Source organism: Vigna radiata, chromosome 7 (assembly GCF_000741045.1).
Source record: "Vigna radiata var. radiata cultivar VC1973A chromosome 7, Vradiata_ver6, whole genome shotgun sequence".
Taxonomy (NCBI): Eukaryota; Viridiplantae; Streptophyta; class Magnoliopsida; order Fabales; family Fabaceae; genus Vigna; species Vigna radiata.
In genome coordinates, this window is record NC_028357.1 from 38,755,421 (window position 1) to 38,782,444 (window position 27,024).

General features: G+C 34.3%; 5 protein-coding genes across 13 annotated transcripts in view; 3 read left to right on the forward strand and 2 right to left on the reverse strand.

Moving 5' to 3' along the window:
- The first annotated feature begins 3,285 nt into the window (after window positions 1-3,285).
- LOC106766847 (heparanase-like protein 1) lies at window positions 3,286-7,716 on the forward strand. Of its 5 annotated transcripts, XM_022783627.1 has the most exons (11): window positions 3,286-3,713; window positions 3,807-3,843; window positions 4,588-4,830; window positions 4,973-5,009; window positions 5,166-5,349; window positions 5,596-5,747; window positions 5,825-6,058; window positions 6,233-6,422; window positions 6,502-6,627; window positions 6,773-6,875; window positions 7,162-7,716. In XM_022783627.1, exons 3-11 carry the CDS (start codon window positions 4,621-4,623, stop codon window positions 7,570-7,572), a joined length of 1,647 nt encoding a protein of 548 aa, XP_022639348.1. In that variant the 5' UTR covers window positions 3,286-3,713; window positions 3,807-3,843; window positions 4,588-4,620; the 3' UTR covers window positions 7,573-7,716. The 5 variants fall into 5 exon arrangements, with proteins under 5 accessions (XP_022639348.1, XP_014507099.1, XP_014507098.1 ...); XM_014651613.2 differs by lacking the exon at window positions 3,807-3,843 and having other exon boundaries at window positions 3,287-3,713; XM_014651612.2 differs by lacking the exon at window positions 3,286-3,713 and having other exon boundaries at window positions 3,729-3,968.
- An 842-nt stretch (window positions 7,717-8,558) lies between these two features.
- LOC106765814 (SNAP25 homologous protein SNAP33) lies at window positions 8,559-11,231 on the reverse strand. The gene is made up of 6 exons (XM_014650558.2): window positions 10,985-11,231; window positions 9,959-10,524; window positions 9,753-9,846; window positions 9,404-9,534; window positions 8,990-9,087; window positions 8,559-8,852 (listed from the first exon to the last, which is right to left on the reverse strand). Exons 2-6 carry the CDS (start codon window positions 10,430-10,432, stop codon window positions 8,753-8,755), a joined length of 897 nt encoding a protein of 298 aa, XP_014506044.1. The 5' UTR covers window positions 10,433-10,524; window positions 10,985-11,231; the 3' UTR covers window positions 8,559-8,752.
- A 7,365-nt stretch (window positions 11,232-18,596) lies between these two features.
- LOC106769434 (protein LTV1 homolog) lies at window positions 18,597-22,615 on the forward strand. The gene is made up of 5 exons (XM_014655054.2): window positions 18,597-19,143; window positions 19,766-20,206; window positions 20,442-21,059; window positions 21,176-21,303; window positions 22,189-22,615. The coding sequence occupies exons 1-5, from the start codon at window positions 18,772-18,774 to the stop codon at window positions 22,190-22,192; spliced, it is 1,563 nt and encodes a 520-aa protein (XP_014510540.1). The 5' UTR covers window positions 18,597-18,771; the 3' UTR covers window positions 22,193-22,615.
- A 932-nt stretch (window positions 22,616-23,547) lies between these two features.
- On the forward strand, window positions 23,548-24,580 carry LOC106765722 (photosystem I reaction center subunit III, chloroplastic). 2 transcript variants are annotated; one of them, XM_014650430.2, is made up of 2 exons: window positions 23,548-24,326; window positions 24,428-24,580. In XM_014650430.2, exon 1 carries the CDS (start codon window positions 23,633-23,635, stop codon window positions 24,302-24,304), a length of 672 nt encoding a protein of 223 aa, XP_014505916.1. In that variant the 5' UTR covers window positions 23,548-23,632; the 3' UTR covers window positions 24,305-24,326; window positions 24,428-24,580. The 2 variants fall into 2 exon arrangements, with proteins under 2 accessions (XP_014505916.1, NP_001304230.1); NM_001317301.1 differs by having other exon boundaries at window positions 23,558-24,326; window positions 24,423-24,526.
- Window positions 24,581-25,240: 660 nt separating this feature from the next.
- LOC106765471 (cingulin-like protein 1) overlaps window positions 25,241-27,024 on the reverse strand; it is a 4,528-nt gene continuing 2,744 nt past the window's right edge. For 3 of the 4 annotated variants that reach the window (XM_014650111.2, XM_014650110.2, XM_014650112.2), the window contains exons 5-8: window positions 26,630-26,759; window positions 26,329-26,496; window positions 26,093-26,207; window positions 25,241-25,567 (exon numbers count right to left, since the gene is read on the reverse strand). In XM_014650111.2, coding sequence (XP_014505597.1) covers window positions 26,184-26,207; window positions 26,329-26,496; window positions 26,630-26,759 — 322 coding nt within the window. In that variant the 3' untranslated portion in view covers window positions 25,241-25,567; window positions 26,093-26,183. Of the gene's footprint in view, window positions 25,568-26,092; window positions 26,208-26,328; window positions 26,497-26,629; window positions 26,760-27,024 lie in introns of those variants that run through there. The other variant, XM_014650113.2, reaches the window with a different exon arrangement.

Below are 27,024 nucleotides of genomic sequence, written 5' to 3' on the forward strand. Positions count from 1 at the left end.
GAAATTGTGATAGAACATGGTTTGGATGTTAGGTTGATATATAATTTGTGTAATAATTGAGAATAGATATATTACCATTGAGGTAAGCCTTGTCCCGAAATAGGATTCCTTGGGCAAGAAAGAAATTCATTAAGCAAATTTGTGATGGTTAGATGATATATTATTGTTCTAGCCAAAAAACATAGAGACTAATCAGTTAGAGCATTCAAGTGTTCTATTTCGGATCTCTTCTACTTATTATATCATCTTTCAATCACCCCATCATGCTTCTTACTTCTCTTTTCCTTATTTAAGTAATTTTAATAATATTATATCCGTTTAATTCACACCCTTGCAATGCTTTAAACAAGTATTTAAATGATTGACTTTAAAAACCCTTCCATAAGTAAACACATAAGTATTTTACCTAAGGCTCATTCGGTCTTTAGACTTCGACCCCAATTGACATTGGGTTAACATTATAGTTATTGTGGAACTATGATAGTTTACTGATGATTATGATGTTAATTGATTGTAATGTGGTTTAAATGTTGGAACATAATGATAAATAAAATGATGACAATTTTGTGACAAAGGTGAATGTTAGGTTGCATCAATATTTAGTTTTGTGTTTACAACTATTGAGTTATTATTTTACTTGTATTTAGACTTCATGATATGGATAAGAAAGGAAGAATGAAGTACTAACACTAATGGTGATAATTTTCTTGAGTTCGTTGAGGTTGTGATTGAAAGATATTGTTGATTTTGTGTATTGTACGAATAATATTTTTTTTTCTTAAGGAGGAATACCATATCATATAGTGTAGTGTATGCATTGAGTATGAATATCGAGGATGGGATCATCCTAACTCTAATAAACTCATAGACTCATATAAATAATGGAGTTAAGGTGTTGGAAACGATGATGGTATTTTAGAGTAGAAATTTTTTAGGACGATATTTTTTCTTGTTGGAGAGAATGCAAGGATCTAGAAAATTATATTTTAGAAATGATAGTAGTTTAAAAATAGTGAGACTCGGTTATTTTCATATTACAATGATTTATATAAATATGAAGTTTTATAAATGAGTTTCATTATTTTATAACACATAATCTCTTTAGAAACTATTTTTCTAGAGTTCTATGACTTATTACTTTCATTCTCTATTTGTTTGATTGAAGATTTGAGACTGTAGATCCTCACGATGGTTCTTCAATTTGTATCGACCAATTTATCTGTTTAAGTAAGTTGGTTGTTTTGCTCTTTTCTTGAGCTCAATCTATTTTCTCTTGCATGTGATATTTTTTTAACTTGCATGTGTCGTTTTAGTCTTCTATATGAGTCTTTGTTGATCAATGATCATAATGGTAGGTCTCGATCGTTCTTGTGATGTTTCTATGTGTAAATAGAGTATTATGAGTTTGGTGATGTTGAGTTGTCTTAGAGTTGTTTAAATATTTTTTAAGGTAAACTAATTTTGACTTGTTTTGTGTGATTTTGTTAATTTGACAAATGCATATTGTAGCTAGATCAAATTGGTTGTAAAATGACTTTTCTGATTAATCTGGTTTGGTATGTATTGTTGAGGTTATTTTGTATGATTTGGATGATAGTTGAATGTTAGAATGGTTGTGCTTGATTCAATTGATATTGTGTTTGAACGAGAGAATTATAATTTAAGCAATTGAACAAACTGAGACAAGTCTTAATGTTTTAAAAATTATTTTAAACCACCAAAGGGGAAGTACCTAATTGAGTTATTGAGCATGGCAAATTCCTTCAATCATAACTTGACTCTTTTTATAGAAAATTAAGCAGCATTAGACTTGCACTGAGCAAGTTTTGTTATGTAGGTTTAAGAGTAATTTAGCTCAAAGACGTTGATCGCTAATTTTGTGAATACTTTGGTGTTGAGGGACAACATGATGTTGTTGAGCAGTAGTTTTTGTGAATGCTTTGGTGTTAAGCACCAACATGGTGTTGCTAAAAGCAAATTTTTGTGAATGCTTTGGCGTTGAGCGCGAATTTCACTGTTTATTCTATTTTTCTTTTTAACTGCTTTTGATGGTTGATGATATTCATGTCCATGGCTTTAATGGTCAATGTATCTTATGTGAAAGTGTTGTTATGAGTTTGTTATTGGATATGAAAATGTATGTGTTTGGCATAATTTCAAAAATCTCATATGGAGATTCTACTGTGACATTCATGTGTATGCATTAATGTATGAATTCAAGGAGCACTCTTGGTACTCTAATAATCATTCTCACTCAAATAAAGTATAATATGTAATGAAGAGTATAACAACAAGTCCTAATATATGAATTTTGTTTGGCCTAAAACACAAAAGGAACCTTGTATGTGATATGTTCAAATGCATTAGCAATGAATTTGCACAACAACAGAGACAATCACAACACAAATATACTTCTTTAATGACTCTAATATTAATATATCTATCCAATTAATTTAATCTAAAATATCTTTCTTGTTAGTCTATCCTTATATTCTATATTCTATAATTTTAGATATTGTTTTTAATAACTATATGTATATTTTGACGATGTGTTTTGTATTATTAATTTTATAATATTATATTTAGTAATTTAATTATATTAAGAGATGTTCGATATTTAACTTGTAAACAAAATTGAGCCGACCAAAATATTTTATTCCATTTCAATCAACTCTAATATTTTAATAAGATTGAAATTTATAATATGAAGTCAAACGTATGTGTATATTATTTTAATTTTAATTAGTTTATTAAGCGCTATTAAAAGATCTACTTAATTGAAATTATTGATTGTTAAGAAAATAATAGCAAATTGTTTAAATAAATAAATAAATAAGAGATTATTTAAAAAAAAAAAAAACTGAAACAACCATGCGATTGCAATTATAATATTACAGTCAAAGTTTCCGCAATTTTAATTTCGACAAATAGTTGACCTAAATCTCCTTTAATGTACATTAAGCTCAACCAGAATATAGATTCAATTTCCATTTCCGTTTACTTCTAAATAAGTAAAAACCAACGGCCAATTTCAGGATATTTAAACCAACTCCCAACAATCAAAACAAAATAACCACTCATTCAATAATTATGTTTAAAAAATATATTTATTTTCTATAGAGAAAAAACTTTAAAATTAATTAAATTTATTTAAAAAAAACATCATTTAGATAAAAAGAGGAATAATTGTTTTGAAATAATAAATTGATGTGGTGGAATATGGTTTTGTGAAAGAAGGTATAGCTTCTCCACAAAGGAAAGACAGGACAGAGACGACTTGAAATATCAGCAAATTGCAAATTTTGTATTCCATTCTGGTTTTATCAGAAATACAATTGTGTTCTTTTTTTCCCTAGTCCAATTAAGCAAGAGGGAAAGAATTGACCCTTGCTTTGCTTGCACCCGTTATCTGAGTTGGTATGTTTTCCAAAAACGATGCATACCTTCAACCAATCTACCACAAAGACACCTAAGTTTGGAGGCAACAATGACCTCATGAGAAAACCCCTTCAGCTAAAAATTAATATTAATGTAGCACAGCAGCAGTGCATGTGAGTTGTGCCACCACCCTTCTCATACATCCTACCAACTACTACTAATCTAACTTTACATCACGACAATCTTGTCCTTCATCATGGCTGCTTCGTTTTCTTAAACCTTTCCTTTTTTCCTCTGGGACAGTACGAGGCAAGGAAAGTGCTCCTTCTTTGCCAGTTACGTGAGACATCATTATTATTAGTGTTGTTATTGTTGTTGTCTTTTTTACACCTCTTGCCTTACACTTGAGCCTCACTTTCGTTTTAAAGGTTGTGTGCTAGATCAAAAAGTCAATACAAGGTTCAGGTTGGTGTTGTGTTTATGTTTTAAGGTTTTTCACTGTTTCTCTATCTGGGTGTTCTTCAAGTTTGATTCTTTTCTTCTGGGTTCGTCCTGTCTTGTGAGAATACCAGTTTTCCTTGCTGGTTATGGTATGGTGTTGTATTTAGATCCATAGGCTAATGCTTCCGAGTTCTTAGATCTGTCATTGTGATTAACGATTTCCTTGTTGTAAATATAGGCATATTGAATAGAATATGTATATATAAAGAGTTCGTTGTCATTCGCGTTCATTGAACGTCAGGTACCTTGTTTAAAATATTGGTAATGGAGAAATAGTCAAAGTAAATGAATTATTGACTCTTGACTGGAGTTTGAATTAGACATTACTGGCTCTATTTTCATGGAAGATTGGACAGTAAAAAATTCGTTCTTTTTGTATGCATTTGTTGTTTATTTTTGTTGTCTTTAGTTTTTAACCACCGGCTAATCATTAAAAGCTTATATAGAAACATATATTTGATAAAGAAAATATCAATGATGCAGCTTCAAAAGATTTGTCTCTAAATTATAGGGTTTGATTTGTTTTTTCCTTTTCTGCTTATATAGTTATAATTATAAAAAGAATGTTCTTTTTACCCTTCACAAAATCATGAAGGAAATGGAAACGAGGTGGTGCTTTTGTAATTGTTCGTGGAGACAAATTATCCTGAATGGGAAAAAACCAAATAAAAAAACCTAACTTTTTTCATTTTCCTTTTTTTACTGCAGTTAATTTTGGATCCTGTGGTAATTGATCTACTCATGGGAATCCAGCTGGTCTTGTTTCTCTTTCTGGCTTCTCTGCGATTGGGTTTATCTCAAGATGTTGAACACGGTTTGATTCTAGTACAAGGAATTCAAGCAATTGCTGAGACTGATGATAACTTCATCTGTGCAACTATTGATTGGTGGCCTCATGACAAGTGTGATTACAACAATTGCCCCTGGGGTAATTCATCTGCTGCAAATTTGGTGAGTATTTTGGACTTGTTTGTATACAACATGACTTACGTAAAGAGTATACGTATTCTTCCTATTTCCTATCACTCATTTAGAAGTCTAGAAAGCTTTGCAGAAGTTTTAGTCATTGCTGAATGTGGATTGTTTTTTTCAGGACTTGTCTCATCCTTTCCTTGTGAAGGCAATCCAAGGTATTTATATTGTAGAAAATCAGTCACTGTAATGGAATTCTTCTACTGTTCTGTTCTGTGACTTCCTGATGCTGAATATACTTTTATTGTTGGTAACATGTTTGGAATATTTACTACAAGTGTGATATCATTCTTTCCATAATGGTTGCTTGATAGCTCTCAAGCCTTTGAGGATAAGAGTTGGAGGTTCTTTGCAAGATCAGTTGCTGTATGAGGTAGGAAGTTTGAAGTCCCCTTGTCATCCATTTCAAAAGATGAAAGGTGGATTGTTCGGATTTTCAAAGGGGTGTTTGCAAATGAAAAGGTGGGATGAGCTGAACAATTTTTTCGATAATACAGGGTGAGAATTTAGCATTCGGATCGTTGTTTTATTCACCATCTCCCTCCCCTTTTCCTTCCGGCTAAAGTAAAAACGTGAAAATTGTAAAGCAGTTAAAATTAGAGTTACATCTCAGTAACTGGAACTATAAAAGTTCACATGCATTTTGAGTGCTAGCCTAAGCACATTTGTAGCGTAAGGAAAGAATAAAAGGGTGAGGAAGAGGTGATTATATGTGGTGTAACAGCGTGAGTTTGATATTTGCAGGGCCATTGTGACATTTGGTTTGAATGCACTCAAGGGGAGGCACCCCAGTGGCCATAATACAGTTTGGCAAGGAGATTGGGACTCTTCCAATGCTTATGATTTAATCAATTACACTGTTTCAAAGGGGTATAAGATTGACTCATGGGAATTTGGTAGGACAGAAGACAAAGCTATTTGGTATGTTCAATTTTTGCTTCACTGGAACTGATTCTTGTCTGTGCTGTCATAGGTAACGAGTTGAGTGGGAAGGGCATTGCAGCAAGTGTGAGTGCTGTACAGTACGGGAAAGACTTGATAAAGCTTAAAGAAGTTTTAAACTCATTATACAATAACTCCAATTTCAAACCTTTACTTGTAGCACCTGGAGGGTTCTATTCTAAGGACTGGTATGATAAGCTTCTTCAGGTTACAGGTCCAGGCATAGTCAATGTGCTCAGTCATCATCTCTATAATTTGGGCCCAGGTTTGTTTTCAGTTGCCTTACTATTTCTACTATAGTCATCCTTAGAGAATAGTTTACATTCTAACATAACTAGATGATGGATGTGAAAGCAAACAGTTATACGGAGAGTGTTTTAGTCTAATAATTTCTGGTTAGTGTGTTAAGTAAATTTCTCTTTTCTTTTCTTTTTTTCAGGTAGTGACGAGCATCTTGACAGGAAGATTCTAGATCCCGAACACTTGAGCAAGGTGGAACCAATTTTTAGAAGTCTTTCAGAAACCATTAAAAAATATGGCCATTGGTCTTCTGCATGGGTAGGAGAAGCTGGTGGAGCATTCAACAGCGGTGGTCGTCAAATTTCTAACACATTTGTAGATAGCTTTTGGTAATCTTGGTTCTTCCTTGTTTTACAAAAAACATCATTAAAATTAATCAAGGAGTTCTGAGATTTAGGTAACTTACAGGTACTTAGATCAACTTGGAATGGCATCCAGATACAACACTAAGGTTTACTGCAGACAAACTATAATTGGAGGAAACTATGGACTTCTGGATACCACTACTTTCGTTCCTAATCCTGACTACTACAGGCAAGTGCAAATTTCAAAAATGTAAATGAAGAGAAAAGGAATATATATAAATACGTTTTTCTACATTCTTGAGTAGTTATAATAATGTAAAAATATATTGCTTTACATATCTAATCTAAGTATCTCATAATGATGTTTTGAGCAGTGCACTTTTGTGGCATCGGCTAATGGGGAATACTGTTCTTGCAGCCAGTAGTGATGTTTTTTCACCTTCTTTACGCAGTTATGCACATTGTTCGAAAGGCAGAGTAAGTGTCTTATCATCTTATAGAAGCATAAATTGGCGAAGGAACAGCAGGATATTCGTTCTTCTATATCTGATCTTTGCTTACAAACTTGTAAAATTTAAGTTCGTATAACATCCAACAATCATACATTATTATATGCTAGATTGAATTGTAGGTGGGTTCATAGAAAACCAAGGTAATATTATATTATTAACATCCATGAATAGAATGTTATGCCAGCATAATTGTAGGTAGTTTGAATTGCACGATAAGCATTCCTATAATTTGTTTTAACTTGATTATACAGGATGGTATAACATTACTGCTGATCAATTTGAGCAATCAGACTGATTTCACACTGATGGTTCGTGATCGAGTGCCTCTGAGTAGTGGAGGACATGAAAATGGTACAAGTATCCATGTAGAAAATTCATTATTAAATAATCTGAAGAGGGCATTTTCTTGGATTGGAAGAAAAGGATCAGATGTGACATTCAGGGAGGAGTATCACTTAAATGCAAAAGATAATTACCTTAGAAGCCAAACCATGTTGCTGAATGGTGTTCCCCTAGAGTTGACAAATGATGGAGAAATTCCAACGTTGGAACCACTACTCATTAGTGTGCACTCTCCAATACACTTAGATCCTTTATCCATTGCATTTGTTGTATTGCCCTACTTTGATGCTCCAGCTTGTGCTGCTCAAACAAAACTCTAACCCAAAGCCTCCTTAAGTGAATCTTGTAGACTATCAATTATTAGGACAATAGAATGTGACTTGTCATTATGTATTAATAGCTTATATATACTTGTGTCAAAGTTGTAATCACATTTATACTTTATTCAAATTAATTAAAATTTATCTCTAGTCCATGAAAAAGTTAAACCACTTAATTTTGTTAGATAAAATTTAGATTAGAGTGAAACTATCAATTGTAAATATGTTATCACTTGATTAAGTGGTTGACTGAGTTTTATTATTATTATTATTATTATTATTGAGCAAGTCTTTTGCTTAATTATGTTGGTTATCAATAAAATTATCTTGTTTAAATAAAAAAGTTTGATGTATTTGTCTTTTACCAATTCTTTTGATAAAATAATAAGCAATGATAATGCAGCTAAATTATATCTAATTTTGTTAACACTTTTTAATCATTAGTGAAATTACAAGTTTGATATAAAGAGTGAATTTTGACTTCATTAATATTAACTACTGAAATTATAAGTTTGACATAAATAGAGTGAACTTTGGCTTAATATCAACTAATAATAAATGAATGCTATTAAGAGAGTAATGCTACAAAAATGTATCATTGCTCTGATAAGCTTGTTATTTACAAAGCCTACTTCAATTCGCTAATTCAATCAAATCAGAAATTATAGTTTTATACAATTTTACTGCCAAAAATTGTTTTACATACTTAATTTAAACGGATTGCTTTTTTGGGAACAGAAAAACCATTCGAATCATGTTTTTTGACCCAACAATAAATTTGTGCTAGGTCAATACTGCATTGCAAAACAAGGTTTTTGAGAAATACTATTATTCAGTTGCTTGCTTTTGGTGAGGAAAATTTGATAAAAAAAAATTATTGGAACTACAATATAACATTACTCTTAGTAACTACACTTAAGTGTTTTTTTCTTCAGTGCACACACAAATAATAGCACTTTAGGGGATCCACCCATAAAAAAGCAGGGTGAGAAATGAACAAATTGAATGTAGTATTGCAAAAAGAACAGTTGAATCTGTTGCAAATTGAATACAATGCAACAGAGGTATAAAGTAAATGAAAAGATTGTTTTATTATAACAAGTGATAGATCCAAATAAGAAACAATGATGAAAGAGGGTAGGGGAGGTAATAAAATTTTTAGCAAGTGTGGAAATCATTCTTATTTTCCGAGCAAGCGACGGCCACGTTGATTAGCACCTTTCATTCGGAAATTCAACTCATCCACATCATCGTACAGATGATTCAATGCTTTGTTATGCCTGCAAGTGCAATGGCATTCATGAAAATGTTAGGTAAACTATAACCTTGTTTTACAAGTATATTAAAATCTAGTGTTCATGAATCCTTGAGAAGCAATGGTTATTCAATGCGATACAAGACAATGTGATTCACTAACCTCTCAATCTCGGATCCCATGTCAACAGCCATATCTTTAAGCTCTCCCAGCAGATCACTTAAATCTGATAGTGCATCATCTTGCTTCACTTTTTCAACCTGTTTCAGAACATTTCATTTAGTACCTCAATTCATTATTAAAAATAAACATAATGTGTCCAACAGTGACTAGAGTCTAATGTTAGTGGCAGAAGTATGAAGATAAAGTCAGTAAAATTGGTAACGATTGTAAATGAAACTTGCTTGTTGTAAAAACTTGTTATCTGGTAATGAGCTAAAACTATTGTAAGTAATCATCAAAACTAGTAACTACATCAAAATCAGATACGATAGAGAATAGCAGGTACCACAACAGTAACTAACACATTAAATCTTTAAACAACAATTTAATCTTCCCCAACTACTTGATACGAACCTCTACTTTTTCAAGTGCATTGGATGGTTCTTGAGGTGGGGTCCGCAGCTTGGACTGCCCTTTGGGGCCAGATGTCAGTCCTAACTTCTCTCTCTGCTCAAGATGACTGCCCTTGCTCCTCACTGGGTCATCTGCAGATCATGAACCACATTATGTCAATGATACAACAATAATAAGAACAACAAAGGCTTATTCCATTAGGTACGTCCGTTACATGAATCACACACGCCATTTGATTTGGTTAAAAACCAAAAGGTTTCAAAGATGCTAATTATCATGTGATTATGTCAATGATACAACAACAAAAAATTAAAATTGCAAAAGAAAACTATGCGGAGAAGACATTAACCTCCAACAATAACTGGGCCTGTTATTGCTCGTGTCTTCTTTGGTTTCCAAGTTTTGGAGAAGAGGCCACCAAGGCTTCCCAAGAGCTTTTCCCCCTGGAAAAAATAGTTAGTCAGATTTAGGGCAGAATGCTATTTGAATTCAAAAGGGGTTTCATAACATCACAATATTTTCAGCAAGGTAAAACAGCATGAAGAAGATTGATACCCGACTTAAATCGTGGTCAATGTCAGCAGCAACATGGTGACTCCTGGTAATTTGTTCACCCTGTTGATGAAGGGTGACTAGTGTTTTGGTGGCATCCTCTCTTATATTCTCTGCAATCTTCAAACAATTGTTGACTGAATTCGTGGTCTCTTCAGCCTTGTAAACAGCATAACTCTCCAGTTCTTGAACCGATTGATTCTCTAATCCACCTGAATCGCGAAAATCATTCTTGTACCTGTTCCGGTTGGCCGATTGAAAGGCATACGATGATGATTTCTTAGTGGCATCAATGTCATCATTAAAGGGGTTGGTGTTAACTTCCAGCGTAACTAGTGCGCGATCCGAAGAAGTCTTTCTCGAGGAAGAATACTTTTTGGTATTCTTCTCCTCGTCATCAGAATCAAATGGATTAGTCCAAGATTCAACAGAACTAGGTTTAGCATTCTTCAAATGAGATTTCTTTGCACCGGACATTATCTCTGTTCTTGCAAAATTGATTCAGAGGCAGATTAAGAAGTAAATTTCTCAAAATTTGGCTCGACCTAAAAAGATAACCTAATTTTTCCCTGCAAAGACAAGCAAGTGCTATTCAATCACTGTATATGTTCCTCAACAAGCAAAAGAAACCCAAATATAAAATTCTTATATCACTTATCACAAAAGCACTAATTTTGTCAAGAAACCTTATTCATAACTTGACTAAAACTACAGGTTAATGATAGAGCCAAATAATCGGACCAAAGCGATTAAGTGTAAAGCAACATACCAAAAAACGGAATCAACAACCCCTAACAATGACAGGGAAACGGATTTAAAGAATAAAAAAAGTAAAAAAATTTCCAACAGAAAATGAAATAACATTTTCTTTTTCAGAAGCCTGTGTAAAAAGATCAAGAAACCCGAGATTTTGGGGAATAGAGCAAGACATAAGAGCGCAAAAACAGAAGACCCAGATGGATTAAAAGGCTTATTCAAGCAACAGAGTCATCAAAATCAAAACTTGTACAAGAGAAAGCAAGATGGTACCAGAGAGAGGAAAAGTAGTGCTCAGAAAGACTCGTGAAGAAGCACAAATTTTGAGAGGTCTAAACAACGGAGGAAGAAGAAGATGGTTTCTATAAGTTGGTAAAGCCAAAATCGCGTCAAGAAATGTCAGAATTGGAGGGTGGAAACTGCAAAGAAATCGCAGTGCGCAAGGCAAAATCGAGAGTGAAAATTTTCTCTTGGTGGGTTTGTTGATGCGCTCTTGCACTGTTCTTTCGTTTATTTAATTAAAAAATATTATTATTTGTATGTTAGTTTATTGGAGGCGTCGTTTGAATTGAGACGTTGAATGGATCAAGTGGGGACCTTTTGAGATGCGGTATGTGGGGGCATTCCAAACAGCAAAAAAAAAAATGAAAAGGACTTTTTCAAACGCGAAAAATGAAAGTCTTTTTTTGGGGTTTTAGGGTTACCAATTATTCCAATGAAAGGGAAAGGAAGAGGATTCTATTCTACCTTCATATGTGAAGGAAAGGAAGAAGAATAATTGGGATTCTCACTTACACTTATTCATATTTTTACAAAACTTTAAAATATTTCTTTATATTGAATAATAATACCAAACAAATTATTCAGAGATAATAATTTTGTTAGTATTTTAGAATATTTACTGTACTAGAGAAAATGTTTACGTATATACAATTATACTATAATATTAAAAATTAATGATAGATAAATATTTAAAATATGGAAATTCTTGCCGGCCATTGACCTAGTATTTTGTTGGGTCAAGTGGCACTCCAAAGATGTCACTGAAACTCAACAACTGTTATTTATTATAATTAAATGAGACAAAGATTGTAACTCTATCATTTATGATTTGATTTTCAATTTTTATAAATTAATTTGAGTATTTTTATTTGTGTTTCTATTAAAACAAGTTATTGTTAGGTATTTAGACTTTTATAATTTTTAATTAATTTTTTATCATTGTTATCTTGCTCACATGTATATTTGTGTTAAAAATGCGAGATTTGTATTAATATAAAATTATATTAAGATCAGTGTAAAATCATCCGTGAAATTTATTGTTTGTATTGAAGATATATTGTATAATAAAGATCATTATTCACTAGTAACAGTAACAATTTCTTTATTGTAGATAAACATATAAGTTATAAAATTGGTTTAAAACCTTAAATCGTCTCTATTTTTGGGACACTTTCCCAATTTTATTCCATTTTTATTAAAACTCTCAATTTAGTCCTCGAAAGACAAATTGACCCTTTTCGTTAAAAAAAGTTAACGGCGTGAAATTTTTAGACAGCAAAGTAGATGAGGTGTTAATGTATGCACAAGTGGCTTTTATAGTGATGAAACATGACATATAAATGATGAAATGTGGCATTTAGCAAAATTACAATTTAAAATAAATAGATTGTTAAATATGATTTAGGGGTTTAGGTTAAATTAATCGTTGAAGCTAGCAGTGGCGATATCGCTTCTCAGATCGAAGATTCTGAAAAATGCAAACGAGTCCAGTGCGTTGTCTCCTTCGCAATCTAACGCTCTTCTTCGTTGGAAGCGAAAGGTTAGACACTTCCTTCGTTTTCATTCCAATAATGCCTTCCAATCTTCATTTTTATCTCACCTTCAGATTCTCAGGCTAAAGAAAGAAAGCCAGAAATCTTGAGGCTCAAAGAAGATCTCAAGGACACTCAAGGTTCGTTCTCATTTCTCTTGCGTATAAACTCACGTTCACTCGAAATCACGGATTCATTGAGTTTCTGGATGAAGATGCTTCGCACTGCGATCTGTTCCCGGAGAGTGCAGCTTGCAAGTGCTATTTCTTCGACAAGGGTTTAAGGTCGTCGTCAGAGACATAGTCAATAGTGGCATCCCCTGATGAGGGCAAGGGAATTTGGTTTTCGCCATTGACGACAGCAGCACGATCTTGCTGCTTTTGGGTTGCAACAGCGATCTTGGGTTGCTTTTTGGGTCTCTCTGGTGTTGTCGTTGGGAGAGCGTTGTCGATGGGTCTAAGAGCCATTTTGAGTGTTGCAGAGCAAAGAGATGATCGAGAAATTAGAGTGAATGAGTGAGTGAAAGATTTGATGGATTCCAAGAAAATTTAATTCCTTGTATAAAAATCACAACTTTTTAGGGCTTAGGTCTAAAAATGGAAAGAGAAGTGGCAAGGCTTGTTTGAACAGCGGAAGATTCACATCGCTGGAGCAACTAGGCAATCCATAAAACAAAGGGTTGATGTGATTCGAGGTTGAAGCAGTATCGATCTGTGGTTATTTAGGCAGTGAGAACAGAAGAAGAATTAGAAGAAGAAGACGATGGTAGAATCTCTAAACAAATGCCACGTTTAATCATATTATTGCCACGTTTCATCACCACAAGGCCACTTGTGCATACATTAACACCTCATCCACTTTGCTATCCAAAAATTTAACACCGTTAGCTTATTTTAACGGAAAGGGTCAATTTAATTGAAATTGGCTCTTTTGAGGACCAAATTAGGAGTTTTAATAAAAAGGGAATGAAATTGGGAAAGTGTTCCAAAAATAGGGACCATTAAAGAGTTTAAACCTTATAAAATTTATTATTCAACATCTTTTCAATTAAAACAATAAAAGTTACTTATATTTTTATATTATTCATAATGTCATTTTATATTGATAATGTATGACAAGAAAAAATAATAGTTAACAAAAAAAAGAGTTAAGGGATAGAAACTCAGTTAAAAAAAATACTTGATAAATAAAAAGGTCAATAAAAACATTTTAATCTACAAAAACTTGAAATTAATTAACAATTTTATATACTTTTTAAAGTACATTCTATCCTTAAAAAAACATAATGACTTTGTTTTATGTAGTCTCCTGGGATTTTTTTTTCATTTCATGAGTTTATATACTTAATTACTCAATTAATATAATTTGAAATTATTATCTATTTTAAAAATATTTCATAATTTTAATTCATACTAAGTGCAATGTTTTTAAATCATATCGCAATAAAGATTAGTGTATTCAGTGAAAATCATTTTAATATATGTTAGTATTAGTTTATATTATTATAGGGTTTATGTTGGATTAGTTTGTAACAGAAAATATTCGTCAACGAAACCAATACGAGTTTTAAATTACTCAGGAACGATAGTTGCATTATTATGGACTGTGATGCATTCAAGATTAAAAATGTGACAGTACAATATTTTGATTTAAATACTATATTTATTAAATATAACACAATTAACTAAAAGCAATTTTATTAAATGTCATAATATATATATATATATATATATATATATATATATATATATTCTTGTATAATAGTAAAAATAAAGAAATATAGCTTTATTTATAAAATAAAAACAAAAATACACTTTCTATTTGGTTCTTTTTTATTAGTAACATTTTGTTTCTGAAAATTATTTAATGATTCAATTTTAAATCTTTCATACTTTGGCCTATTAAAATAATAGATTTCTTTTTTGTGTGTTTTGCATTTAGTTGACGCCATTTATTATGTTTTCATGAAAAAACAAGTCAACGTAAGTTATAGTCTTACTTTTTTTTCATAATGATAATTCTACATTTTTTTTTCACATACAATTTTCTTGTATATATTGAGTCATTGTATGGCATATTAAGAACTCAATATAATTTGGTTTATAAGAAAATTATGATTTATTTATCAATTTTTATACATGGATAAATATTTTATATGGACATTATCTATCATTAGGATGTGTAGGTATATTGAATATCATCGATTAGGATGTGTAGGTATATTAAATATTATATACGAATATTATATATCGATTATAATCTGTAGATAATATGAACATTCTAAAAGTGATGATTTTTTTTTTTAAATTATTGTTAAAATTTGATTTTTTTTCATCCACTTTTAGGTTTTCTTTAGTTCTATTTCTTTATTGTTTTAAAAATATTTTTTTTTCTCACAAATAGTTTGGAGTATTTTCTTGTGACTTTTCAAATGAAAATGGTCATAAATCTTAATTATACATCATTGTACTGGAGATATCCGGACGGATAATACGGCTGGTCTTCGGGAACAAGGATCGATGTGTGGAACAATTGAGCAAACGTAACGGTCCGTTATTTTAGAGAAGAGTAACTGGACGGTCGGAAACGGACGGTCTGGAAGATCAAGGTAAGACCAATTTAGTTAAGGTAATTGTATGATTAAGACTATGGGCAAGATTGGGCCCTGATTAGGACCACCTTAATATTAAGCTCATATCCAACACTATAAATACAAGTCACAGGTACAGGTAAGTGGATTCATTTATTGCGTATTTAATTCTGAATTCTGATAACCGATGGACATTTGAACTGACTTAAACAACGGAATGTCTTTAGCAGGTATCCTTCTGGGTCATATGTCAGACGAGGAGGACGGACGATCAGAGAACCATAGGAGAGACGGGTGGTAGAGAAAGAAGAAATTGTGAAGGGTTTGTCGGACTCGACACACACCGAAACAATCATTTTCTTGAAATTATTTATTATGGACAAAAAACATAATCACCAAATATATAGTTATTCGCATTGAGACTAATTATCAATGAAGAAGTTATCATGGATGAAGCAAGTTGGTAAAATTCACAACTTATACTTTTAAGAAAGCTTTCTCTTAAGTGACACCACGCAAAAAATTTTATAAACATAACAAAAAGATTTCCCAATTTATATTGAAATTTCGTGTGAAATTTGACATATTTGTATCTGCATTGAACATTCATTTCGTTTCCAATGTTCGAGGAAAATATGAAATTTGTTTTATTTTCCTGAACAAAACAAAGGAATACATAAATCAATAACAAAAGAAAATATAGTTTTTGTCTTTAAAATCAGGTAACAATAAAAAATATAACAAATGAAATAACCATGTTTTAATAATGTAAAATAAAATAAAAATTATTTGTTTATTATATTTTATGTATTTTTAATAAAAAACATCTTTTTATATTATATATAAATTTTATTCTTTTAATATTAAAGTTTTTGTCGATAAACTGTAAAGACTGGAAAATAATTGTTTTGGAAGTGGATACGTGGCAGCAAGTAATTGGAGTTGAATATTTAAGAATTTCAGAAAATGGTTAAAGAGTATAAAATCACTTTTGTTCAAATGTTCCTCCAGTTTTGAGAACACTTTATCCACCTTCACAATAACATCCTTTCTCTCCTCTGTTCGCTTCCCAAATTTCTTTCTTCACTGAGCCAGTGAACTTCTGATCAGGTGGTGCTCTAGCAAGCACAACAAAACGGACCTTGTTTTCACTGATCAATTTCCCATTTCTTCAACCGGTAGGTACTCTTCCTTTTCTCAATATATTTTGGAGCTGTGATCATGCAATGGAACTAGTTGCATGTAGCTTCTAAGTATTTTTCCCCAATTCTTAACCCAATGCATGTTCTAAGAAACTGCCTTCTATCATCAATTGATGATTTGTAGGTATTTTAAGTTTTCTCACGGTGCAAAGGAGGCTAGAGGGAGCATCCTGTGAAACAGACTGGTTTAGTTAGAGATAAGGGGAACTAGTAATTCATATCTTGGATTATGAATTTGAAGTTTTACATGCACTGTGAATCTTGTGTGAAAATCTGTGAAATAATAGTAGTAGGCAAGTTCTTGGTTCATTATACTGTTTTGAGTTGTATTTAAGTGACATGAGAGTATGAGACTTTGTGCTGTTAAATTCTAGAATGATTTTGAACATAACTATTGATGATTGAGTATACATGATTGTAAAGCTGGATTGTGATTCGTGAGATGATTTATTTGATTCATTGCATCCATAAACAGAAAACTAGTGAATTAGGTAAATTAGGTTGAAATTTAGGAACTAGAGTAGTTATAATTTGAATCTGGTAAGAGGTACTGTTTTGGTCAATTTATAACCCTTAGACAAGTCACATATGACTTATAGGATGAGTCAAAATGGTCTAAAATAACTGGTAAGTGGTAAAATTAGAAATTGCTATCTAAGTTCATGGAATTAAAGTTTTAGAAATTAAATTCATGCATAACAGTTAAGGAATCAACTTATGATTAGTTAGGAACATCTAAACAAGTTCAATTCATCATACAGATCAATTTAGGAAGGTTAGAAGTTAATAAAAAGGTCTAGAACAAATTTTGGGTGTGTGAGTTCCTAAAATCTGCAGAAATTCGCTCTGCAGATTATGCAGAGTCGCACAGCACACTCTGTGCGCTCTGCGAATGACTTTTGGCAGACAAAATTCGCTCAGCGCACCACAGGGTGTGCGCTCAGCGAATTTTCTGCGACAGGTTGTGTATTTTTTATGCTTTTGACATTTTGGGAGCTCCGGACGTCCGTTTTGGACGTTCTTTAGGTCGTTCTGGGGGTTTTTGACCCTTCCGGATCCATTGGTGAGGGTCTCCAAGCTGTTTGAATTACTTAAGTATAGGTAAGTATAGTTGATAAAGAAATGAGTATTAATAAATGATGTTTCTTTGAAGATATGTAATGTATGAGTTATATATGTTTATTATGCTTCTGAATGAGATTGTATGATTGATTGGATGAGGTTGGTGAAGTGAAACAAGATTGGTGATATGGATTATGGACTTTGAGAATTATTCTAAGATCTCTAGGTGAGATCACTTTAGTGTATGAATGAATATTGAGGCTCCTTCAAGGGAGGTTATCCCTAATACTCTGACGGTCTTTCAATCTCAAATAGAGAGGATCGACACGGGTGGTGAGAGTAGTGGGAAGTCCTAGGGTAGACGCTTCCACTGTAGGTCTATTCCGCGGTAACGGACTCGCCTTGTGTGTGGTCGGGTGAAACCCCTCGGCAATGGCTTTGCAAAGCAGTAGAGTCCACCACAAGTGCAAAACCTGCCCAAGATCAATATACATTCCTAGTCCGGACGAGTCTAGGTCAATTAGGAATTATATATGTTTGAATGGTGGTTGCTTGAATACTATGCTTCTTAAAAATGTATTAAACTTGTATTGTTGTGAATACTAGCTCACCCTTGCACTTGTATGTTGTTTGTTTTGTATGTTCCTGGTCTTTCCTCTTGCGATGATCATCCTGCTATGGATGTGAGAAGATGCAGCTGATGACACTCCACTGGAGCAAGCACTAGATAGTGGCAATGCGACTCCTAGCTCTTAGCTTTTCTTTAGGTTTTTATTAGTTTTCCTTCGTTGTATTTTGAAAGACTTTATATGTAATTGTAAAGCTTTTAAATTTCTCTGATTTTGAATGACTGTATAACTAAACACTCATCTAATACATCTAACTGTTTTCCATTATTATGGTTGCTTGCATTCTATACTTGTATATGTTTGGTATATAATTTGGGATGTTACATAAACCATTTTAAATAAAGTAAGAAAAATAAATAAAAAGTTATTAAAAACGAATAAAATAAATATTACTCAATAAAAATAAAAGGAAAATTAATATTTATACAAAGTTAAAGAAAAAATCATTATTATTATTAAAAATATAAAAATTATTATTATTTATTTTAAAACTAGAGAAATATTAATTTACTTTCCTAGAAGAGAGGAGGTATTTAATTTTTCTTTTACTATAAAAAAAATAAAAATATCCCAAGCTTAGGGTTTCCGTTCTTTTTCTAGCAGTCCTACCACTGTTCCTATTTCCAAATCGCAGTTAACACCCGAAGGCTGAGAGCAGCACTGCGAGAAACACAACCAACACTGCCGCCCAACCGTTGCCGAAACACTGACACACTTCGTAATTGTTAGAGTCTCTCCTTTCGTGGAACAATTGGAAGGCAGAATGGGTGGGAGGAAGAAGAAGTTCATCGACAAGAAGAACTCTGCCACTTTCCAACTCATCGCTCGCGACTCCTCTGACCCTTCTTTTTCCCAATCCGACCGCGTCTTCGTCCGCGTCGACAACAACCCCGTTTCCTTCCCCGACGCTGAAGACGCCGGCTTCGACGATGCTACTGGTGACTACGGCGACTACGATGGAGTTAGCAGTGGCTCATTGCCCGAGGACGTCAGGAAGGAAATTCTGGAGCTAGGGTTTCCGGATGATGGTTATAACTACTTGAATCACTTGAGGGAAATCAAGAATACTGGCGCTGGTGCTGCTTTCTTTCACAACCCCAAGTTCAAGCTTCAACATCTCCCTCGTGATGTTAAGGTGCTCCCACCTTTGTCTCTCGTTTTTTGTGGCTTTTAGATAGGTCTGTGTTTTTTATTTTCGTTCCCGGTTCATCGGATATGTGCAAATAAGAAAGGAAGCGTTTGTTTTAGGGTGTGATTTTTGTGGTCGCAGGAATACTATACCCAGTGATGTATTCCCATAAACAGGCTAGGTTTGAATACTTAATTTTAGAAAATAAAAGTTAAAAAATGGCAAATAAATTAATGGAAGAAAGATAGCCTAGCAGGAACAGGCAGTTATATTATTGTTTAACATGACACTCACCCTTTTTGATGATAGAAACAGTTCAAATTGTGAATGTGTACTTTTTCGCTAACAAATGTAGGACTATCTGTTCTCATCTTCACATTCCCTGGAATAATGAAAGATGACATCAAACGAACATTCCCACCCAAAGTTATAATTCTATTTGTAGTTGTGCGATTGAAGTTATGGATGCGTTTGGCATTTTGTAAACTCAAACACGGCCTTAGTGATTTTTGTTTCGTTTAGCATTTAAATTGTGAGGTCTACGATGTTAACATTGAAGCGATGGATTACTAGGTTGCTTGTTGAAGTGGAAACTGATTGTTTGCGTTTTTTTCGCTGGTGAGTGTAGGCATATGATGCTTCGAGATTGCAAATTTCTGAGTCCCATGGAGAGCCCGAGGAGAATTCTTTGTACAGTGTCGCATCCAAGACTACCAGCGTAAGGGTGCAGAAGGCGGTTGATCCTGAAGTGGCTGCATTGCTAGATGACAGTGACGTGTCACGGTTGGGATCTGATGTTGAGGATTTGGAAGAAGACTTTGTTCTTCAGGCAAATCTCCTTGAAGATGATGACGAAGAGAAGAATCGTATTTGTAATAAAACAAGTTTTCCCGAGGAATCTCTGGTAAATAGAAATCCAAACAGTGCACATGCACTGCAAGTTTCTGCCCATTCCAGAGATACAGATGATTATGAACCTTTTCATGGGGTAACAGATGGTGTACCAGGGGTGGACTGTGTTGGTGAGAAGCCAAGACCTCGTCGTTTGCTGGATGAGCAATTTGATTTGGTGAGTTTTCCTATACATAACATTTTGTTCTGTGTGTCAATACTTTGGTCCTCTGTTGCTTTCTCTTTAGGAATCAAAGTATTTAATGAGGCATGTCGAGCCTCTTTCTTTCCGGTATCTGAAGAGGATACATTTGCCAAATTTTTCCGTTGCTATAATTGCAAGTATTATGTCTTTATTGAATGTCCGTGCCTTTTAGCCTATGTTTCTCATTCTCTGCATATTTCTGTCACAGCTTGAACGTCAAGAATATGGAACTGATGATGATGAAGATGATGGTGATTATTATGAAAATTATCAAGCCGATGAAGATGAGTCCCTTGCTGAGAAGCTCAAACACTCTCTTAAGAATCATGGGATGGATGATCTAGAACTTGATGATGATAAGTATAAGGTTCCTGCAGATTTATTGAAGAATAAAGAGGCCCCACAGGAGGAACAAGACGATTCTGCTGCTGATGTGATCCGCCGTTGCAAGGAATACGCCGAGGGGTATGAAGTTGAAGATGAGGACAAGGATGTTGTAGTTGTACAAGAAAGTAGTGATGAATCAGAAGTTTGGGACTGTGAGACTATTGTTTCAACATATTCTAATTTAGATAATCATCCTGGAAAGATTGAAGCACCTGGAGTCTCTAGGAAAAAGAGATTGGCTCAAACTGTGTCTGCAGTCTTGGGGTCCTCTGATCAAATAATATCCCTTAGAGGAAAAGAGAAACTTCCTGTAGACTTCCTTCCTGGAAGTAGGAAAGCTTCCACTGAAAAGTCTAAAGGCCAGAGCATTACAAAAACTGAACAGAACAAGAGAAAACAACATGGCCTTGAGACAAAGGAGGAGAAGAAAGAACGGAAGGTATCTATATTGCCTACTTGATTCTATTGATACCTATGTTGATGTTTTCCTTTTATATGCAATTCTTATTATTACCACTTAGAATGACAGGAATGATTGGTTGTGTTGTTTTGTAGGCTGCTGTGAAGGAGGAACGACGTGAGGCACGTCGCACTAAAAAAGAAACAAAAGAGCTTTATAGATTTGAAGCACATCGGGCACAGAGGGCTGCTGCTGTGTCTGGTCCTTCTTCCATTCATCTTCTGTAAGTCTTCAAATTGTCAATTGGCTTATGACTTTATACAAAAATGGAATGCATTGGTTCCTACATGTATGCCTACATTATATGAAACCTTCAGTTAAAAGGTGAAAGTAGATCAATATCATTAGACAAGGCCACAGGTACTGTTATGATATGCCCCAATACTGTATAAGCAGATATCACAATACAGGGATATGACAGATAGAGTTACAGAAATAAGGCATTAATGCTAGTACAGTGGGATTTATTAAATGTTGTATTTATTAAATAGACACAAATATTGTATATATATTGATATTCAAAGCTATCAAAATCTAACAAATTTGACTTTTATGGGGGCCGGGGGATTGGCTTTTCAGTAAGTTTTAGAGACATTTTTCGGTGGCTTGAATTGTTTCAACTTGTGTTAAGTTCTTTCACTTTGCTTTGAAATGTGTTTCAGGCGTATGAATTATCAATCATGATTTAAATGGATAATTTCGATTGCATTAGCCTGAATCCTATGCTTATGATGGTTTCGCGTGTTTTTTTTGAGATGTATTATTGTTTGAGTGCTGTATCCTTCCTGGTAAGAAAAATAGGTTTCTATCTGATAAATAAAACTTATAATTTTATATGCTGGTCATGGCTCGCACACCTCGTTAACATGTACTGGTTCATCAAAAAATATATTCGAATTTTTGTGCTTGTAAATTGACTTGTAGCGTGCCCAGTGCTCACGCTATATGGTTGACTAGGATAGGGATGATTACAAACTTTGAATTTCAATAGATGCCATGAAAGGAAGACATCATTTTGTGTCAATTCTCACTTTAATTGCTGTGTCCAGATGCCGTGGCTTATGTGTTTTTGTTAGTGTTGACTTTGTTTTCCTATCAATCTCTGTAGGTAAGTTAACAGTTAGAAGTACTGGCATGTCACTCGTGCGTGTCTGCTGTTCCGCCTTTTTAAAGCTTTCGAGGTTTGAGGATGCTTCGCACATGGCTGTTGAGTCTTTTCACACAAGCAAGAATGTGCTCGGAGAGTTTATTTGCTATTCTTATTCATGGTTTACCAATAATCTTTATTTTGTTATTGGTGAAGAAGTTATTTTAGTGGCTTTTGTTTTTTAAAACAAAGTACGGCAACAGTATGTACGTTTTATTTTGGCCTTAATTATACAGGAGGGTACACAAATAGTTTGATTATTCTTCTGAGTTGAGTTATATGATTTACTGATCAAAGGCTAAGAAAAATATTTTATGCCTTTGGTCAAATATACTATGATATATGTAACAGCCTACTTTACTTATTTAGAAAATTTTGGAACTTTGGAGTTCTGTTCCAAATTTTGAATGTTCCATTATGTGACAAACTGGTCTGGTGGAGTACTTGGCCGAATTCCGTAGTTCTTGCACAGAATTCGTACAATGAACAACTGAGCCTATTACCATAGACACCCCAAAATCCGCTTAACATGAAGCTTTTCCTTCAGCAGTTGAGCAAAACTTAACATGTTATTTGATGACTAAGAATATTACTTGAAGATAAACAGGAATGATTACATTTTCAATGTGCATGATCCTTTATATATTAAATCGCACATTCATGAGGAATAAAGAGCTCTACGGGGCTTTTGTACAAGTATCGGATGTTTTGAAGTCTCCAATAATAAATGCCAATTAGTTACTTTTGAACTAGTTTTAAATCTAAGCTGTCAGAAGTCAATATTAGCATTTGTATATGTATCTCACTCCGTTCATGTTAAAAGAGTAACATTTTACCATGCCTGCTTTATACAAGAACAAAACTCCTACAAGTTTTAGATAGGAAAATTCTATACGAACATCATTAAATTTGACTATCCCTATCTAACATCTAATAAAAGTTAATACTTTTACTCTTTTATTTAATTATTTTTAAGGTATTTTATATTTTAAAATAAAAATATAATTTTATTGATGATGTGTAGGTATAGAGGAGAAATGGAAGTGCCCATGTATCTATCATGGATATTTTTATCGACATTGTGAATTAAAGATGAAACTTGATGTGGTAAAACGTAAGAAGAAAGGAAGGAAGGACTGTGTTAATTAAAGTAAGAGGCACGAGGCAGGCACATGACGTTCGCTTATCCGACCCAAAGTAGATAACAAATGAGAGAGTGGGAGTGAGGCAGAACCAATAACGAGAATCCAACTCAGCTTCTTCACTTTCCTCACCTTATCCACAATCCACAACACTCTCCTTAGTTAACAACCACCAATCTGCCTCTATCAGAATCTAAAAACCTTTCTTACTTCTCTTACCACCCTACACTCCATTCTCACACACCCTTTCCAAACATCCAACCATGTCGCTCACAATTCCCACCAATCTATCCAAGCCTGCCGCCCTCCGCCCCAAACTAGGCTCCAAACTGCGCCCCACCATCGTCTGCAGTGCTACTCCCAACAACAACTCCGACAACAACAACAACATATCCTCCGATCTGAAGGCCTTCTCCGCCGCCCTCGCCCTCTCCTCCATCCTGCTCTCGGCGCCGCTCCCCGCCGTCGCGGACATCTCCGGTCTGACCCCGTGCAAGGAGTCCAAGCAGTTCGCAAAGCGCGAGAAGCAGTCGATAAAGAAGCTGGAGTCATCGCTGAAGCTGTACGCGCCGGACAGCGCTCCCGCCCTGGCGATAAAGGCGTCGGTGGAGAAGACGAAGCGGCGGTTCGACAACTACGCGAAGCAGGGTCTTCTGTGCGGCGCCGACGGGCTACCGCACCTGATCGTGAGCGGGGACCAGAGGCACTGGGGCGAGTTCATCACTCCTGGGTTCCTATTCCTGTACATCGCCGGGTGGATCGGGTGGGTGGGTCGGAGCTACCTTATTGCCATCAGGGATGAGAAAAAACCGACGATGAAGGAGATCATCATCGACGTTCCTCTCGCCTCTCGCTTGCTCTTCCGGGGGTTCAGTTGGCCCGTTGCTGCCTACAGAGAGCTCATCAACGGTGACCTCATTGCCAAGGATGTTTAGCCCAATTCATTCCCTTCCCAAGGTCCCTTCTTCACTCTCTCTCGCTTTCGATTTCTGTGCTTTTTTTTCCTCCCTCATTATTATTCACTTTGCTTTTTTTTCTTTCTTCTCTTCTCAGATCAGATAGAGGAAGCCAGGGTGGGATGTTTATGCGCTCACTTTGTATCATTTTTTAATCCATGTAATGAAATGTAATCTAATGCATCTCAACCTTTTCGCTTCTTTTCGTTTCTCACTCTCTTCCATTATATAACACTACACTTCACTATTACTCAATCACTCAATTTGAATACAACGCCCTTTTCTATACTAAACTTTCGCCACACTCTTCTTTCTTTTGCTACAGGCAAATGTCCGTGTTTCGTTGATAGAACGCTGGTTTTTGGTTTATAAAAATATATTGTATTAATTATGACTATTACAGCCTGTACATATTATAACTAAAATTAAGGTAATAAAATTATTTTAAATTAAATTATATTATTTCAAAATTTATAATTAATGATCTATAATTGTTATAAGTATTTCAATTACATAATGAAAGTAATTAACGTAATTATCACGTTAAGAAACATAAGATTGTATTTTCGGATTCAAGAAAAGGCATGCATGCAACTTCAGATCAACATTTGGTAATTGGTGTACTACCTTGAAAATTTAAAATATTTAAGCACTGTCCGAACCTTCAGATGTCATAATTCTATATATAAAGGGACAGTGTTCCGTCTGTTTTGTGAAAACGTGTACTGGTGGAGTGGCCAATTTTTCTATCTTTATCCTTCCTTTTCTCGAGATGTGCATACTTTGGAAGGAGAAAATATTCCCCTCTGATAAAACTCCGTTGACATTTGAATGTAAAATTATGGTAAGAGGTAGGCATAACATGCTGAAAGTCATCTTATTTTAACGTGCATTTGCTATTTAAAAATATAATCGTTTACTTTTATCAATCTTAAATGAATTATGCCAAGAATCATTCATTAAAAAATTGTATGCCGACTAAATCCATACTTTGATCACGCACAATTCCTACAATCCTATCTTCTCCCCTCCCTGCCCCCTAAACACACAAAATGGAAAAAAGGTATCCTTAGTCACTTCAGGTCGATCCCTGTTCTTCTATTACTTTGGTTCTTTCAGATTCAATAGAAACCATAAGAAGACGTCTTAAATAAATCTTACTTCACAAGAAGGTAGAGGGACTGTGCTGCTGTCCAGAATACAGCAATTTTCTTGCCAGGACGCTCTCCCCAACCATAAACCCTGAGGAACAATGGCAAATCAAATTAGTGGACTTGATTTTGTAAAACGATGAAGTAAGAGACTGAAAAGAGTCAAAATGGAAGAGGAAAATTGACATGAATGTTGTAGAAACTGCCAAGAAGCAAACTTCAATACTTGAGGATTGAAAAATGAAGTAAACTTCAATTTTTAAAGACTCAAACAAAAGGAAGGGATAATCAGTGCATTTTCATTTTATTCTGTTCTTCCACCATTAAAATTTTCCATTATTTCATGTCCTCCGTATATTAGATATTAAAATTATTCCTCAATTGATTTCTGGCCGCAGTATGTGAACTATGCGGCTATAATGCCTGAAAACTACCAAACTGTCTTCAGTACGTACACAAGCCAGTCTGGTCAAAGGTTAGAGATGTAAGATACAAGGATTATGGGCTGGACTTTCCATCCAACCAGCATTTTGAATTCCATAGTTGAAATGACAACAGTATTTAGTAAGCTACTTTTATGTTCAGAGAGAAACTGTTGAGACACATTGATACAAACCTTTGAGGTCATTATCAACTGCTGAATCTGGACGAATCAGAACAGTCCCAGCCTACATTTGAGGGAGGAGACAGGCAGCACTTATAGGGTTTTAATTATTAGGCTTTCTTTGAAGCTGAAATAAAAACAAAATTGGAAAATGTCAGCAAGTTACACTTTCAATGAACTCTAACGAATTAGCAAGAGAAAGAAAAAAAATATATATAAAAAATAGATTTCAACATGTAAATTCATACCCGAGCCTCTAACTCGGCAATTCTTTGCAAGGATGCATGTTCAATGCAAGCACGGCGCTTACATTCTTCCTCCAGCAAACTAGTCAATCGGTATCTCAGCTCTGCCATTTCCTGAACTAAGTCCTCTGCTTCTTCTTTAGCCCTCGACTTTTCCTCTCTTAATTCTTCCTAGCAGAGGAGTTCAAAATACCATATAAATCTCAAAGCTAAATAAATCATTTGCGTGGAGTTATGAAACATAGTGTCATTAACAAATTCACATAGACCACTTCAATGATTGGCTTTGGATGGATGGACATACCTTAAGCTTCTGGATAACACATTCATATTCTTGGATCTGTTGTGACCTCTCCATCTCCCGTTTCGAATCTGCAGCTGGATCGAAGAAGATTACAGATCTTCCAACATGTGGACCATGTACTTCAGAAGTGCTGAGGAAATATTAAGAAAAACATTACATGAAAATTTAGTTGGAACGTATGAATCATTTTTAAAAATCCGAATCCAAAAGTGATACGAACTTGGGTATACTTGATTACGAAGAAAGAACTAAGAGAATAACAATATGGATGGGATAATTTCAGCATTACTACTCAAAGTATCAGAAATACAATAGGGTTAATGATCCTACTGACACAGAGTAAGCTCCTTCAAGGAATACAGCATTCCTCCCTCTTAACAGATTTTTCCTCCCCC